This window comes from Chelon labrosus, assembly GCF_963514085.1.
Source record: "Chelon labrosus genome assembly, chromosome: 24".
NCBI classification, from domain to species: domain Eukaryota; kingdom Metazoa; phylum Chordata; class Actinopteri; order Mugiliformes; family Mugilidae; genus Chelon; species Chelon labrosus.
In genome coordinates this window covers 3710249-3725998 of record NC_140357.1, presented here as the reverse complement: position 1 = coordinate 3725998, position 15750 = coordinate 3710249, and the positions used below count along the sequence as shown (strand labels likewise).

General features: G+C 39.4%; 1 protein-coding gene across 1 annotated transcript; it reads right to left on the bottom strand.

Annotated features, from left to right (window-relative positions):
• Positions 1 to 9805: 9805 nt before the first annotated feature.
• btla (B and T lymphocyte associated) lies at positions 9806 to 15091 on the bottom strand. The gene is made up of 5 exons (XM_084574757.1): positions 14510 to 15091; positions 11938 to 12456; positions 11670 to 11798; positions 11556 to 11590; positions 9806 to 11472 (listed from the first exon to the last, which is right to left on the bottom strand). The coding sequence occupies exons 1-5, from the start codon at positions 14607 to 14609 to the stop codon at positions 11146 to 11148; spliced, it is 1110 nt and encodes a 369-aa protein (XP_084430883.1). The 5' UTR covers positions 14610 to 15091; the 3' UTR covers positions 9806 to 11145.
• Between the last annotated feature and the right edge of the window lie 659 nt (positions 15092 to 15750).

Sequence of the window (15750 nt, the reverse complement as noted above, 5' to 3'; positions counted from 1 at the left end):
ATTTCAGGTAAACACTCCCCTGCAAAGACAAAAAAATCACAAAAAACAAATTGTTTACTTCTTGTCTGATGATTCCTTTTAGTTAATGGCAGATGTGACAAGATTTTGATCCACAGTTTATTTTAAAAGCTACAGGCGAAAGGAAAAGTACGAGTTGTGCAATAATACAAGATGTTTCACCTGCCATAGAAAGAAGACAAAACATTCTTTGCTAAATGAACGATGTCTGAACGAGATCACAGTTGAAGCTCTGTGGGTTTTGCTTGATGCTGCTGTGTCCACCAGATAGAAAATTTAGAACAGAGAGTCATCTGTGGTATCTTTGTGGTTTGAGCACTTTGCTCCTTTGCATTTAAAGTAACATATTCATCATCCTGCAACCACGTTTCAGTCAAACAAAATAGATCAATCAGATGATCGGTGAGCAAACCATTCACTGAAAGAGATTTAGAGAAGAGAGATCTGATATTTAAAAGATCACGGTTTTTCCCCCCTTTAAAATTGTATTGATTTGAATTAGTTACTTATGAATAACTCCTCTTTAGTTGTTTTTTGGCTTTGGGAGCAGACCAAGCCTCTATGGGTTGTGGGGAAGTGTGGGGGGTTCTGGTTGTGAGACAGTGCTAGTGAACCTGCAGAGAACTATGTAAGACCCTAGTCCGCCTCCTGGCCTCAACTCTGGATTGTCAAGATTTCGGGGGGTTAATAAAGTCAGCCAGATTAGATATACCTGTAGAATACATGCCTTCTCTCCTAATCAGCCCAGGCCTTCCACAGAAAGTGTTCCAATTATCTATGAAGGCCACATCGTTTGCTGGACACCACCCAAATAACCAGCGATGGAATGACGACATGCGACTAAACATGTCATCATTGGTCAGATTGGGCAGAGGTACAGAGAAAACTATGACGTTTATACTCCATAGATACTGTACTTTTGGCAAACTTACACACCGATTCCACATTAAGTGTAGTGACTTCCTATTGGCGTAACCGGGTGTCATTACTGCCGACGTGAATAATCATCTTGCCGTATTTTTCCTTAGCCGTAGCCAGCAGTCGTAGATTAAATTCAGTGTCATTTAATGTCTCCCACACAATTTTAAGGTGACTTTTACTGTTGACATTGACCAGGTCTTGGACAAAGGTTTAACTCAGTCTGAGAGTAATAAATGACAATAAATTGATGGTTTTGGCATCAGACTAAAGTTGAAGCATTGAAATGACAGTATCTCTGCTCAATAAAATGTACAGATATACTTTTCTTACTTGTGACATTGTTCTTTGTGACATTGGCGGTCTCGTTATTATCTGTGAAACAACCCAGAGCTAATGTACTGAAAACAGATATGTTTTATGATTTAGATAAGCAGATTTCTAATCTGGACTGTATGCAGTGAAAACTTGTTTCTTGGATCACTGAGAAGTCAAACTCACCGTGGACGGAGATGTTGATGGTATGACCCACGTCTCCTTCAGTACGACACTGATACTGACCAGAGTCACTCAAGAGAATGTTTCTGAAGACCAAAAACGTCATCCCCTCCATCTCTTTTAACATCTTCCACTCCATTTTAATGTGACTGTTACTGCTGGAATTGACTAGGAGATCAGTTTCCCCAAATTTATTCCAGGAGACTGTTGGTGGTGGATTGTTGCAGAAAATAATTGTGCAGTTAATCTTAAGATCCTGTCCAACTGTGGCATTGTAAACTGTGTTGCGGCGTACTCTGACTTCAGGGTTACACTCCTCACTTTTCTGGGTTTCACTCGTCACTTCCTCACCTGCAAGAGAATAACATACAAATAACAAATAATTTGTTAAATTCTAGGTTGATGTTATCAAATGGCTGAATTTCCTTATTAGTTAATGACAGATGTGACAAGATTTTGATCCACGGTTTATTTTAAAAGCTACAGACGAAAGGAGAAGAAGTACTTCTTGTGCAATAAGATGAGATCAGAAGGCAAATGTACGCGAAGCCTGACTGACGAGAGTGAAATTGAAAGCTTAAAAACTAATTAAACAGTGAGAAAAATCACTTGGTGACATTTCCCTTTTATGATGAGTGGAAACATAATTTGCATGAGATCCAGTGGTTGAGGGAACTGAGAGCCTGAAGCAGGCAGTGTCAAGGGAGAATTTAACTTTACTTTTTTGCCGGCGCAGAACTCATTTATTCAACAGCTGGATAGCTTTCTTGACCTTTTACGTGACGTAATAATTTTGCAATCGTCATGTGGGGTCCATTTTGGTAGCTATAGTTGAGCTTTATGGTGATGGTATGACCCACGTCTCCTTTAGTACGACACTGATACTGACCAGAGTCACTCAAGAGAATGTTTCTGAAGACCAAAAACAATATCCTCTCCATCTCTTTTAACATCTTCCACTCCATTTTAATGTGACTGTTACTGCTGGCATTGACTAGGAGATCAGTTTCCCCTAATTTATACCAAGACACTGTTGGCGGTGGATTGTTGCAGAAAACAATCAGGCAGTTAATCCTAAGATCCTGTCCAACTGTGGCCTCGTAAACTATGTTGCGGTGTACTCTGATTTCAGGGGTACACTTCGATTCCTTACCTGCAGTAGAAAGAAGAAAAAATATTCTTTGCTAAATTAACCTTTCAGAAACAATGCCTGAAAGAGATAACAGTTGAAGTTGTATGGGTTTTGCTAGCTGTAGCTGTGTCCACCAAATAAATTTAGATCAGAGAGTCATCTGTGGTATCTTTGTGTTTTAAGCACTTCGCTCCTTTCCGTGACAGATTGTTCCAAATTAAACAGAGATTAGTTTTTACAATACATTACTGAACATCAGAGTCTGTTTTGAATGAAGTAGATTAGGATCAAAAAGGTTAAATTTAAGATAACGAAAGTGCTTCTGTACTTTATTTGTTGGTGATTATGAGTTCTGTAATACAAGATTCTGTCATTTTTCCATGTACAATGTAGTGTTGTTTTTAACCTGACAAAGTCTTCACCATTTTCCGAAACAACAATCTTAAACAGTGACATACATGCGGAACTTGGTCTTTTGATCAGTCCTCTTAAGCTTTGAATCACCTATTGTATGTACCGTGAGACTAAGACTGTAGGCCGTAACAAAGACCTGTTCAGACTTTGCGATTTAGAAGGAATAACAATGACTTACTATCAGCTTCCAGAGCGAGGACGAGCACGAGCACTGCTAACATCAAGACCCGATGGACCGTCCGACTGGAGTAAGATTTCATGGTGGACACTCGAGGAGAAAACTACTTTTCGAAAACAGCTTCGTGCGTACTATCTGACACAGTATATGTGTGGTTGTCTCTACTTCCTTCCTGTTTTTGATTACGGTGGGCTTGTGTATGTACCAACAAAAAAACATGACACGCACAGGCGTTCTTTTAAACCTTACCTGATGTGAACCTTTGGGTATGCTTTTGCTTCCTTGTTCGTAGACAAGTTTCATTAAAAAACAGCACAAGAGCCAGGTGTGATGGCATCATACAGTATAATCTAAATTAAAATCAAACAGTCATTGATATACATTATATTATTTGATTGCACAAAAATTAATAATATTACATTCACCTCTCCCCAAAGAATGACAATCAATAATTACGAAAGATCATTCATATAGTCGGAAAATGAGTCAGTAGCTATACGGTACAGGCTGCAGAAATACAAAACCATTACTGTCGCTTTGTGTTTTCTCAAGAGCAAATTCAAGTGATGTCCTCACGTACAAAAGATTCAGGTAAATATTACAAGAATCCTCATTACATTTGTAAATCTTTCACATTTGGTCACAAACTTGTATTTTCATAAATTAAAGCTACAGTGTGGAGCTTCTGTCTCCCCCTTCAGGCAGTTAGAGTGATTACACTCTAAACACGTTTGGCACATGCGTATGTTTACATTGACCCCAACAATATCCGTGTTTATCCTAATGATGAATCCTTTCCGTGTTATATTGCAATTCTTCCTCTGAAAGACGGATTCATTTTCATCTGGAGCATCGAAATTGATCTTGAATGGTTTCTTGGTACCTTTTCATTCTTCCTGACCACCAGTGACAGTGAATTCATCGAACCCAAGTTACTTTGGTCACTATTGTTTCTCTGCTGTCCTCTAGCTGTTGTCTACTTCGTCTCTGTTGCTATGATTGCACTTCTGTTCAGCTATGGCCAACAAATATTGAAATTTATCTGGTGCTGATTAGCTAAGATCTGCTGGTAAGTGCTTGAATTGAAAAGTCCTGCAGTCGGCCATAGTATTAAAGTACTCACCACTTTCGTAGAACAGCTGGAACTGAAGGTTTTGCTGTTGAAACATTCAAAAATAACTCCGATGGGAGTAAAAAGCACATTTCTTTGGGACCATTTTCGCTGCTCTGGTGAGAATTTACAACAGCAGGATGTAGATTTGTACCAACGCTGGAGCACTAATATGACAACCTCATATCATTTACCAAAAATAACACACCAATAAACTTAAAGCACCAATGATTCTGGGTAAATCAAATAAAATAATACAACTTACTGCAGCTTATTTATTTATGTACAGTGCGTAGTTGTTTTTGGCCTCATAGCCTAGCTATTGCTTGCTCTATGCCAACAATAACTATTTACTTTCATTTTCCAGAAGTGTTAGCAAGAGAAGCAACGGCGGGGGGGATTCAATATGGCATTTTAGCACATGTGTGATCCTATTATGTTGATAAAGGTTGTGTATTGCTGTTGAGTCGTTTTGCAAGTCGGACTGAAGGTGAAGAAGCTAATCTGTGTTTTTACAAAAATGTAAAAGAGTTTTCTGTATCCATACTCCTTGATGTTGCTTTGTTGAATTTGAAGTGCAATTGTAAGTGCAGTTTTTTTTGTTGTATGAAATTTGTAGCTATATCTTCCACTGTAAAACAATTCAGCTGTAGTGAGATGTTCATGTGATGTGTGGTTAATTCTGTTTCCTGTTTGTCAGTCGACAGTGTCTGCATCAGGTCTACTTCCAGATGTACCACAGACCCTTCTTTAAACAGCATCGAAGGGTGGCTTAAAGAGGAAAGAGATGCAGAAACACACACCAATATAGACAATCACTTCATTTAAAAGTGCAATTTGCGATGGATGTGTGCACAACAAAAGTTACCTGTACAGGAAACTATTTTCCTCACTCACTGTCACCGTGTACACTCGCACTCACCCTGACACACACACACACACACACACACACACACACACATTTTCAAAGAATTTTCACTTCTGTCTTAGCCCAGTTTGATTTACGGGAATTGAAAACCACCACACACCAGCAACGGTGACACACACTTATGAAGGAATTTATTATTTAGATGATTTGATTATTACATTTTTCACACGGCATTCTACATTAGCACACGAAGCTCAATAACAGCAAAGCCACTCATTTAACACACACATTGATTAAAATGTTAATATATGCAGAAATCTAGCTGAGCAGATGGACTTCAGCGCACAGACATGAGGATTAACGGACATTTCCATAGACGTGAGTGCTGAAGGAGTTCTGAAGGGAGCGCGGGTGTCTTCGATCAGGTGTGTTACTGGATTTTCCTGCACAATGGACACAAGATGAGATCATTTACTAATAATGGTGAATATAAACTGCATTGCATATTTAATATTATTGCTTCTGACTCTAATATGTTATGTTAATACGTTTTGTTTGTCAGGTGAGATTTTATCCTGTCACCAAGAGGTCTGTGTGGGAGGAATCCACTGCTGACTGACACTGAGGAGTCATCCAGTTACTGTGTGTATACGTCACAAGGTCTCACCTTTACATCCTCGTTTTACTGTAAGGCATATAGCTAGCACTATGACGACAAACACCGTGAGCCCAATAAGTACCACATATGGCCAGACATAGTTCGGAGCTCTTGGTTGCTCTGCAAGACAAAAGAAGACAAAAGAAGATATCAGATTCAATATGCATACATTAAGAAACTCATTTAGACTTAAATGTAAGCCATACAAGCCATGTGACCATGTGAAGCAGCAACAATATGATGTATTGCACTGTAGTAACCTAGTATCTGGTCCAACATTGGCAACATTTGGGAAATAATGAAGATCTCTGAATGAACAAGTGTTTCCTGCATCACTACAGTCCTCATGTACAGAGAGGATCATCTCTTTTAACCTCTTCCACTCGTTTTTAATGTGACTGTTACTGCTGACGTTGAATAGCAGATCAGTTTCCCCTAATTTATACCAAGAGACTGTTGGTGGTAGATTGTCACAGAAAACAATCGTACAGTTAATCCTAAAATCCTGTCCAACTGTGGCCTCGTAAACTGTGTTGTGGCGTACTGTGATTTCAGAGTTACACTTCCCTTTAAAGACAAAAGATAATAATAACAAATAACAAATTGTTAAATTCTAGTCTGATGATTCCTTTTAGTTCATGGCAGATGTGACAAGTTTTTTATCCACAGTTTATTTTAAAAGCTACAGGCGAAAGGAAAAGTACTAGTTGTGCAATAATACAAGATGTTTCACCTGCAGTAGAAAGAAGACAAAACATTCTTTGCTAAATGAACGATGTCTGAAAGAGTTCACAGTGGAAGCTCTGTGGGTTTTGCTTGATGCTGCTGTGTCCACCAGATAGAAAATTTAGAACAGAGAGTCATCTGTGGTATCTTTGTGGTTTGAGCACTTTGCTCCTTTGCATTTAAAGTAACATATTCATCATCCTGCAACCACGTTTCAGTCAAACAAAATAGATCGATCAGATGATCGGTGAGCAAACCATTCACTAAAAGAGATTTAGAGAGATCTGATATTTAAAAGATCACGATTTTTCTACCAATGAAATTGTATTGATTTGAATAAGTTACTTATGAATAACTCCTCTTCAGTTGTTTTTTGTCTTAAAGACTTTAGGAGCAGACAGAGCCTCTATGGGGTGTGGGGAAGTGTGGGGGGTTCTGGCTGTGAGACAGTGCTAGAGAACCTGCAGAGAATTGTGTACGACTCCAGTCTGCCTCCTGGCCTCTGGATTGTCGAGGTTTCGGGGGGTTAATAAAATAGATTACTAGATATGAGAGCTGCACCTGTACAATGGATGCCTTCTCTCCTAACCAGCCCAGGCCTTCCACAGAAAGTATTCCAATTATCTATGAAGGCCACAACGTTTGCTGAACACCACCTAAATAACCAACAATGGAATGATGACATGCGACTAAACGTGCTATCATTGGTCAGATTGGGCAGGGGTCCAGAGAAAACTATAGAGTTTATACTCCATGCATACTGTACTTTTGGCAAACTTACACACCGATTGCACATTAAGTTTAGTGACCTCCTAGTGGTGTAACAGGGTGTTTCTCTTAGCCTTAGCCAGCAGTCGTAGATTAAATTCAGTGTCGTTTAACGTCTCCCACACAATTTTAATGTGACTTTTACCGCTGACATTGACCAGGTCTTGGACCAAGGTTTAACTCAGTCAGAGAGTGATAAATGACAATAAATTGATGGTTGCATTGGAATCACAGTATTTCTGCTAAATAAAATGTGCAGATTTACTTTTCTTACTTGTGTTATTGTCCTTTGTGACACTGGCGGTCTCGTTATTATCTGTGAAACAACACAGAGCAAATGTACTGAGTGAAAACACAAATGTCTTATAATTTAGATTAGTGGATTTCTAATCTGGACTGTATGCAGTGAAAACTTGTTTCTTGGGTCACTGAGAAGTCAAACTCACCGTGGACGGAGATGTCGATGGTATGACTCACGTCTCCTTCAGTACGACACCGATACTGACCAGAGTCACTCAAGAGAATGTTTCTGAAGACCAAAAATGATATCCCCTCCATCTCTTTTAACATCTTCCACTCCATTTTAATGTGACTGTTACTGCTGGTATTGACTAGGAATTCAGTTTCCCCAAATTTATTCCAGGAGACTGTTGGTGGTGGATTGTTGCAGAAAATAACTGTGCAGTTAATCTTAAGTTCCTGTCCAACTGTGGCATTGTAAACTGTGTTGCGGCGTACTCTGAGTTCGGAGTAACACTCCTCACTTTTCTGGGTTTCACTCCTCACTTCCTCACCTGCAAGAGAAAAACATACAAATAACAAATAATTTGTTTAATTCTGGTTTGATGTTATCAAACAGCTGAATTTCCTTATTAGTTAATGAGGGATGTGACAAGATATTGATCCACGGTTTATTTTAAAAGCTACGGATGAAAGGCGAAGAAGTACTTCTTGTGCAATAAGACAAGATCAAAAGGCAAAAGTACGCGAAGCCTGACTGACGAGAGTGAAACTGAAAGCTTGAAAACTAATTAAACAGTGAAAAAATCACTTGGTGACATTTCCCTTTTATGATGAGTGGAAACATAATTTGCATGAGATCCAGCGGTTGAGGGAACTGAGATTGTCGGATTCAGAGGACGTTCTCGGCCTTGCAGTGTAGTTGTATTGACTGTCACATGGTAACAATCCCCCTCCTGCCGAGCTTCTATTGAATGCGAGTCGTATTTTCATTCAGTATTTGAGTTATGTGCGTGAATAGTGAATTGTGTGGGGTGTTATTTGTCTCTGGACGGCCATCGCGTCTTCTGTTATTAGCTGTACTTTGACCAAAAACGATACCCTCCATCTCTTTATTCCACTCCATTTTAATGTGACTGTTACTGCTGGCATTGACTAGGAGATCAGTTTCCCCTAATTTATACCAAGAGACTGTTGGTGGTGGATTGTTGCAGAAAACAACTGGGCAGTTAATCCTAAAATCCTGTCCAACTGTGGCCTTGTAAACTGTGTTGCGTTATACGCTGATTACAGGGATACACTCCGATTCCTCACCTGCAGTAGAAAGAACACAAAACACTCTTTGCTAAATGAACCTTTCAGAAACAATGTCTGAAAGAGATCACAGTTGAAGCTGTGTGGGTTTTGCTAGCTGTAGCTGTGTCCACCAGATTGAAAATTTAGATCTGAGAGTCATCTGTGGTGTCTTTGTGGTTTAAACACTTCGCTCGTTTCCGTGACAAATTGTTCCAAATTAAACAGAGATTAGTTTTTACAATACATTACTGAACATCAGAGTCTGTTTTAAATGAAGTAGATTAGATCACTAAGGCTAAATTTAAGATAATGAAAGTGCTGCTGTACTTTATTTGTTGGTGATTATGAGTTCTGTAATACAAGATTCTGTCATTGCGCTGTTATTTTTCCATGTACAATGTAGTGTTGTTTTTAACCTGACAAAGTCTTCACCATTTTCCAAAACAACAATCTTAAACAGTGATATACATGCAGAACTTGGTCTTTTGATCAGTCCTGTTAAGCTTTGAATCACCTATTGTATGTACGGTGAGACTAAGGCCGTAGGCCGTAACAAAGACCTGTTCAGACTTTGCGACTTAGAAGGAATAACAATGACTTACTATCAGCATCCAGAGCGAGGACAAGCACTGCTAACATCAAGACCAGATGGACCATCCGACTGTAGTAAGATTTCATGGTGGACACTTAAGGAGCCAACTATGTACTTTTTCACCTTTGTGCGTACTATCTGACACAGTATATGTGTGGCTGTCTCTACTTCCTTCCTGTTTTTGATTAGGGTGGGCTTGTGTATGTACCAACAAAAAGACATGACATGCACAGGCGTTCTTTTACACCTTAGCAGATGTGAAACTTTGGGTATGTTTTTGCTTCCTTGTTCGTTGACAAGTTTCATTAAAAAACAGCACAAGAGCCAGGTGTGATGGCATCATACAGTATAATCTTAATTAAAATCAAACAATCATTGATATACATTATATTATCTGATTGCACAAGATTAATAATATTACATTCACCTCTCCCCAAAGAATGACAATCAATAATTACGAAAGCTCTAAATCATTCATATAGTCGGAAAATGAGTCAGTAGCTGTACAGTACAGGCTGCAGAAATACAAAACCATTACTGTCGCTGGGTGTTTTCTCAAGAGTACATTCAAGTGATGTCCTTACCTGCAAAAGATTCAGGTAAATATTACAAGAATCCTCATTAGATTTGTAAATCTGGTCACAAATTTGTATTTTCATAAATTAAAGCTGCAGTGTGGACCTTCTGTCTCCCCCTTCAGGCAGTTAGAGTGATTACACTCTAAACACTTTTGGCACATGCGTATGTTTCCTTTCCGTGTTATACCTCAATTCTTCCTCCGAAAGATGGATTCGAGTGTCGAAATTGATCTTGAATGGTTTCTTGGTACCTTTTCATTCTTCCTGACCACCAGTGACAGTGAATTCATAGAACCCAAGTTACTTTGGTCACTATTGTTTCTCTGCTGTCCTCTAGCTGTTGTCTACTTCGTCTCTGTTGCTATGATTGCACTTCTTTTCAGCTACGGCCAACAAATATTGAAATTTACCTGGTGCTGATTAGCTAGGATCCTCTGGTAAGTGCTTCAATTAAAAAGTCCTGCAGTAGGCCATAGTATTAAAAAACTCACCGCTTTCGTAGAACAGCTGGAAACTGAAGGTTTTGCTGTTGAAACATTCAAAAATTACTCCAATGGGAGTAAAAAGCACATTTCTTTGGGACTATTTTCACCACTCTTGTGAGTATTTACGACAGCAGGATGTAGATTTGTATCAACGCTGGAGCACTAATATGACAACTTCATGTCATTTCCCCAAAATAACACACAGTAAACTTAAAGCACCAATGATTCTGGGTAAATAAAATAAAATAATACAACTTATTGCAGCTTTAGGATGCAAACCAGAATAAACCAGAGTTATTTATGTACAGTGCGTAGTTGTTTTTGGCCTCATAGCCTAGCTATTGCTTGCTCTATGCTAACAATAACTATTTACTTTCATTTTCCAGAAGTGTTAGCAAGAGAAGCAACAGTGGGGGGGATTCAATATGGCATTTTAGCACACCGCCAAAATGTATGATCCCATTATGTTGATAAAGGTTGTGTTTTGCTGTTGAGTCGTTTTGCAAGTCGGACTGAAGGTGAAGAAGCTAATCTGAGTTTTTACAAAAATGTAAAAGAGTTTTCTGTGTCCATATTCCTTGATGTGAGAGTTATTCCCTTTGAATGGGGTATAAACAGTCTCATGTGCTTTAATAGTGTGATTTATTCCAGTAGGTTTAGGATCTTTATGCGACACGGATCGCTGCGTACTCCGAGTTCTCCTCGACTTGCAATCTTGCCCGAGCAGCGGGCCTCGGGGGCTGGTGATGGTTGAGAGCAGCGTACACTATAGAAGCCTCCTCCTGTCCTGTGTTACTCTGTCTCATCCTGTCCTCTTCCATGTGGCCGTAAAGCTGCTCATTACCTCTCGATAACCTCAGCTCGTTGGTTTGCCTTGGCGGCGTCTTTCTCTTGGTGGATCTCCGAGACGGAGGCACGGAGGGGCTTCCTCTTGGCGAGGCCTGGAAGTTGGCACGTGGCGAGGGCTGCTGGACCACGGGGAGCTCGATGTACTGCAAACAATCAAAGATTTTACTAAAATAAGCTACAGGTTAATAACAGGATCAGTTAAGCTTGAAATGCCTTCATGTCTTACCTGATTTTCTGGCTTTTTCTTTTTCTTTGATTTCCCTGCAAGATTTGGTGAAATTAGTTACTTAATTACTAATCATTAGAAGAGAATAAAGAAAAATAACTTGGTGTGCCTCACCTTTACACCCTCGCATTGATATGACAGATATAATTATCACTATGATGACAAACGTGGCAATCCCGGCAGCGCAGTACACATACAACAGGATGTCTTCTGAGATTTTAGCATTTGACTTTGAACCTCCTGCTAGAAAAGACACACAGTTTGACTCAGTCTGAGTGTAATAAACGACAACAAAACTAATGTTTTAGGCGTCATACTGAAGTTGGAGCATTAGAATCACAGTATTTCTGATAAATAAAATGTACAGATATACTTTTCTTACTTGTGTTATTGATCTTTGGGACATTAGTGGTCTCGTAATTATCTGTGAAACAACACAGAGCTAATGTACTGAGTGAAAACAGATATGTTTTATAATTTAGATTAACTGTTAGAAATCTGGACTGTATACGGTGAAAACTTGTTTCTTGGGTCACTGAGAAGTCAAACTCACCGTGGACGGTGATGTTGATGGTATGACCCACGTCTCCTTCAGTACGACACTGATACTGACCAGAGTCACTCAAGAGAATGTTTCTGAAGACCAAAAACGTTATCCCCTCCAACTCTTTTATCATATTCCACTCCATTTTAATGTGACTGTTACTGCTGGAATTGACTAGGAGATCAGTTTCCCCAAATTTATTCCAGGAGACTGTTGGTGGTGGATTGTTGCAGAAAATAACTGTGCAGTTAATCCTAAATTCCTGTCCAACTGTGGCATTGTAAACTGTGTTGCGGCGTACTCTGATTTCGGGGTTACACTCCTCACTTTTCTGGGTTTCACTCGTCACTTCCTCACCTGCAAGAGAAAAACATACAAATAACAAATCATTAGTTTAATTCTAGTTTAATGTTATCAAACGGCTGAATTTCCTTATTAGTTAATGACAGATGATATTGATCCACGGTTTATTTTAAAAGCTATAGACGAAAGGAGAAGAAGTACTTCTTGTACAATAAGACGAGATCAAAAGGCAAATGTACGCGAAGCCTGACTGACGAGAGTGAAATTGAAAGCTTAAAAACTAATTAAACAGTGAAAAAAATCACTTGGTGACATTTCCCTTTTATGATGAGTGGAAACATAATTTGCATGAGATCCAGCGGTTGAGGGAACTGAGATTGAACCCCGCCTGAAGCAGACAGTGCCAAGGGAGAATTTAACTTTACTTTTTTACCGGCGCAGAACTCATTTATTCAACAGCTGGATAGCTTTCTTGACCTTTTACGTGGTGTAATAATTTCACAATCGTCACGTGGGGTCCATTTTGGTTGCTATAGTTGAGCTTTAATGATATATTAAAGTGCTCATTCTCCAAACAAAATAATTAAATAAAAAAAATTGTGAGAAAATAAAAAAAGAACTTTCAAATTTGTTCGCTTATGCAAAGAGTTCATGATTAGTTATTTTGACGGTTGTTTGGTGTTGAAAAAAATGTAGGGGTGAGCATTAAAACAACTTCTTATTTCTAAAGGTGGTAATATTGAGTCAAGTCCTTTTAAAAGTAGTTAAAATAATGTCAGGGTCACATGACAACGGCACATTTAGCGCACAAGACAACCACTAAAGGCGTAGAGTAGATAATAAAACTGAGTTCACCCTTTAACAAAATCATGAAATGATTGAAAACTGTATCATTTTACAATCATTACATTATTTTAATATTAAACTTAAGGGTATTTGGTTGTATATTTAGTTAAATGGAGGCTCTAAAGTGCAAGCTCAGTCTGCCTTTTATTAGAGAAGTTCCATTCCTTTACTTTTTTAAATTTTTCGAGACCCGGATGGAGAAATCTGTCTTCAGCTGCTGCTTTGTTGCGCTACTTTCCACCTTAAAATGTTCTACTGTCGGATTCAGAGGACGTTCTCGGCCTTAGGTTGTAGTTGTATTGACTGTCACATGGTAAAAATCCCTCTCCTGCCGAGCCTCTCGTGAATGCGAGACATATTTTTATCCAGTATTTGCGTGAATTTTGTTTTTCAGAGTTGTGCTGCGTGAATATTGAATTGTGTGAGGTGTTATTTGTCTCTCGACGGCCAGTGCGTCTCCTGTTATTGGCTCTACTTTGACCTTAAAACCGTTACCGCAGCCAGGTTTCGGGTTCCTTCTTTAGGAGGCCTCACTTCTACCTTTCTTCGTAGGTAATTCGTTCTCCGCTTCTGAATAATAAAATCTTCAGAGTTCAGAATGAAATACATGGGGCGATCAATAAGTCAGTCAGTGCCTTGTTGGACAGACTATCAATCAATGAGTGATCTGTGAAATTTGACAAATTACCTTGGTAAGGAAAAAATCAGATTAGAAAGGAAAATAGCCTTCCTAATTTAAGCCAACACAAAAACATTAAGGGATTGAAAGGAGGTTCTTGATAGAGCTAATGAGGAAGTTCAGGGAGACTTTTTTCTGCCTTTTTATGTATAAAATGTCTAATTGTTTCCATCAAGCTCCCACTCACACTGTAAACACCCCCAGTTGTGGAAGAAATTAACCAAAAGTAGCATTTCTAACATCAGTGACAGACTTTTTTATGATTATCTTTTAGCTAGCCGTCCTAGAAGAGTTTCAAAGATGCCATCTTTGCGGTACACTTAAGGCCGAATCAGGATTCACTCAGGTATCTGTTATAACATTGACACAAAAACTCCATCCTTTTAAAGACTGTCAGGTTCCACTGTAAATCTAAAAGATGTGTCGACATGTACACAGCGCTTTAGAGTTCACTTCTTTTACACGGATAAGGCCTCCAGCGCGAACTGGAGAATTTAGATCGTGGTCACGAAAAGCTGACTTCACGATCTGAATACCTGTACAAACACTGAGACGGCACAACAGGCAGAAATGTCAACTTACTGTCAGCGTTTATGGCGAGAAGCAGCGCTGCCAAGATTGACACATGCAGGACGATCCAGCAGTGTTTCGGCCCCATGATCAGAAAACTCCCTCCCGTCATATTTCAGTCACGTACAGTCTGAGAAATGTTCATCCGAGCACATCTTGGCTTGCTTTAACAAAACAGAGAGACGCTTCTCTAAAACCTGCCGCTTCCTCTTTCAACTCTCTGCTCACTCCCTTCCTACCTCTTTCCCCTTTAAGGTAGTGAATATAGTGGAGGTCGGTGGGTGGTCTCTGTCTTCTGTAAAACACTGAAACATCTCAAAACAGGGGGTTCCCACACGACCCTACTGCTGCTGCCACTCAGTTAACGAAAAAGATCTCATGCGACACTAAAATCTCCCTCTCTCACACACATTCTTCTCATTTCCGAGTCTTGTGTAACCCTGTGCACCTAGACACCTTCCTCATCACTTCTTGGCAGCATCTGTGGTTCTTCAAACTCACTTCCTCTCCCCTCTCCCATCCTTTCATCTTCGCCTTCTGCGTCTCCTGCAAACGCGTGCGGCCTTGTGCAGAGCTCTGTGGTTTCGGTGGAGGATATACAGTGCACTGAAGAAGAGATGCGGCCTCCTGGGCTTCAATGCCCACTCCGTTGATGTGTGCGTGCATGTGGTTGCTATCTGACAACACCATCAGCCCATGGACTCGGTTTTCTGACAGTGACTCAGCTTCATTCAGGTTTTAAGGGAGTACTCCACCAGCTTTGTAAAGCCTAAAAAAACGTTGCCCCCAACATTTGACCTCCAATGTTTGGAAGAAATGCTTAAAGAAGTGTTTAAAATAGGACCCAAGCATGAACACATTAGCATAAATTAACATTAGGGCAACTTCAGAAAAAATGTATTAATGTAATACTTTACACCATGTCATGAGATTTTTGTATGTTGTAAACTTAATATATAATATTATTCTAGCTTTCCAATATAGAAAATATCGAATTAAATGTGTTAAATGAAATGTTAGTATTGCTGTTTTTCCTTTACAGCTAAATTTTTTACATGTGGAAGAAAAAAAAGAAATATTCTCGTGTTGTTGCGTACTTCATTGAGAAGAATGAAAAAATTGCAAACGGGATCACTTTAACGCCATCTTGAGGAATTTCGAGAAGTCTGTAAGGTGGCGTTTTATTTTAGGAAAGAAGAAAACGACTGGCATCTTTTTCTGGGCAAACAGCGCACACTTCCGGTGTTTCGGGC

What these genes read in the sequence shown, in the direction of transcription:
- btla (XM_084574757.1), bottom strand. Translation starts at nt 14,609, where the DNA reads ATGACGGGAGGGAGTTTTCTGATCATGGGGCCGAAACACTGCTGGATC. An exon ending in TCTCGCCATAAACGCTGACA is followed by an intron (nt 12,457 to 14,509) that starts GTAAGTTGACAT and finishes TTTCTCTTGCAG; the next exon opens with GTGAGGAAGTGACGAGTGAA. An exon ending in AGAAAAAGCCAGAAAATCAG is followed by an intron (nt 11,473 to 11,555) that starts GTAAGACATGAA and finishes GATTGTTTGCAG; the next exon opens with TACATCGAGCTCCCCGTGGT.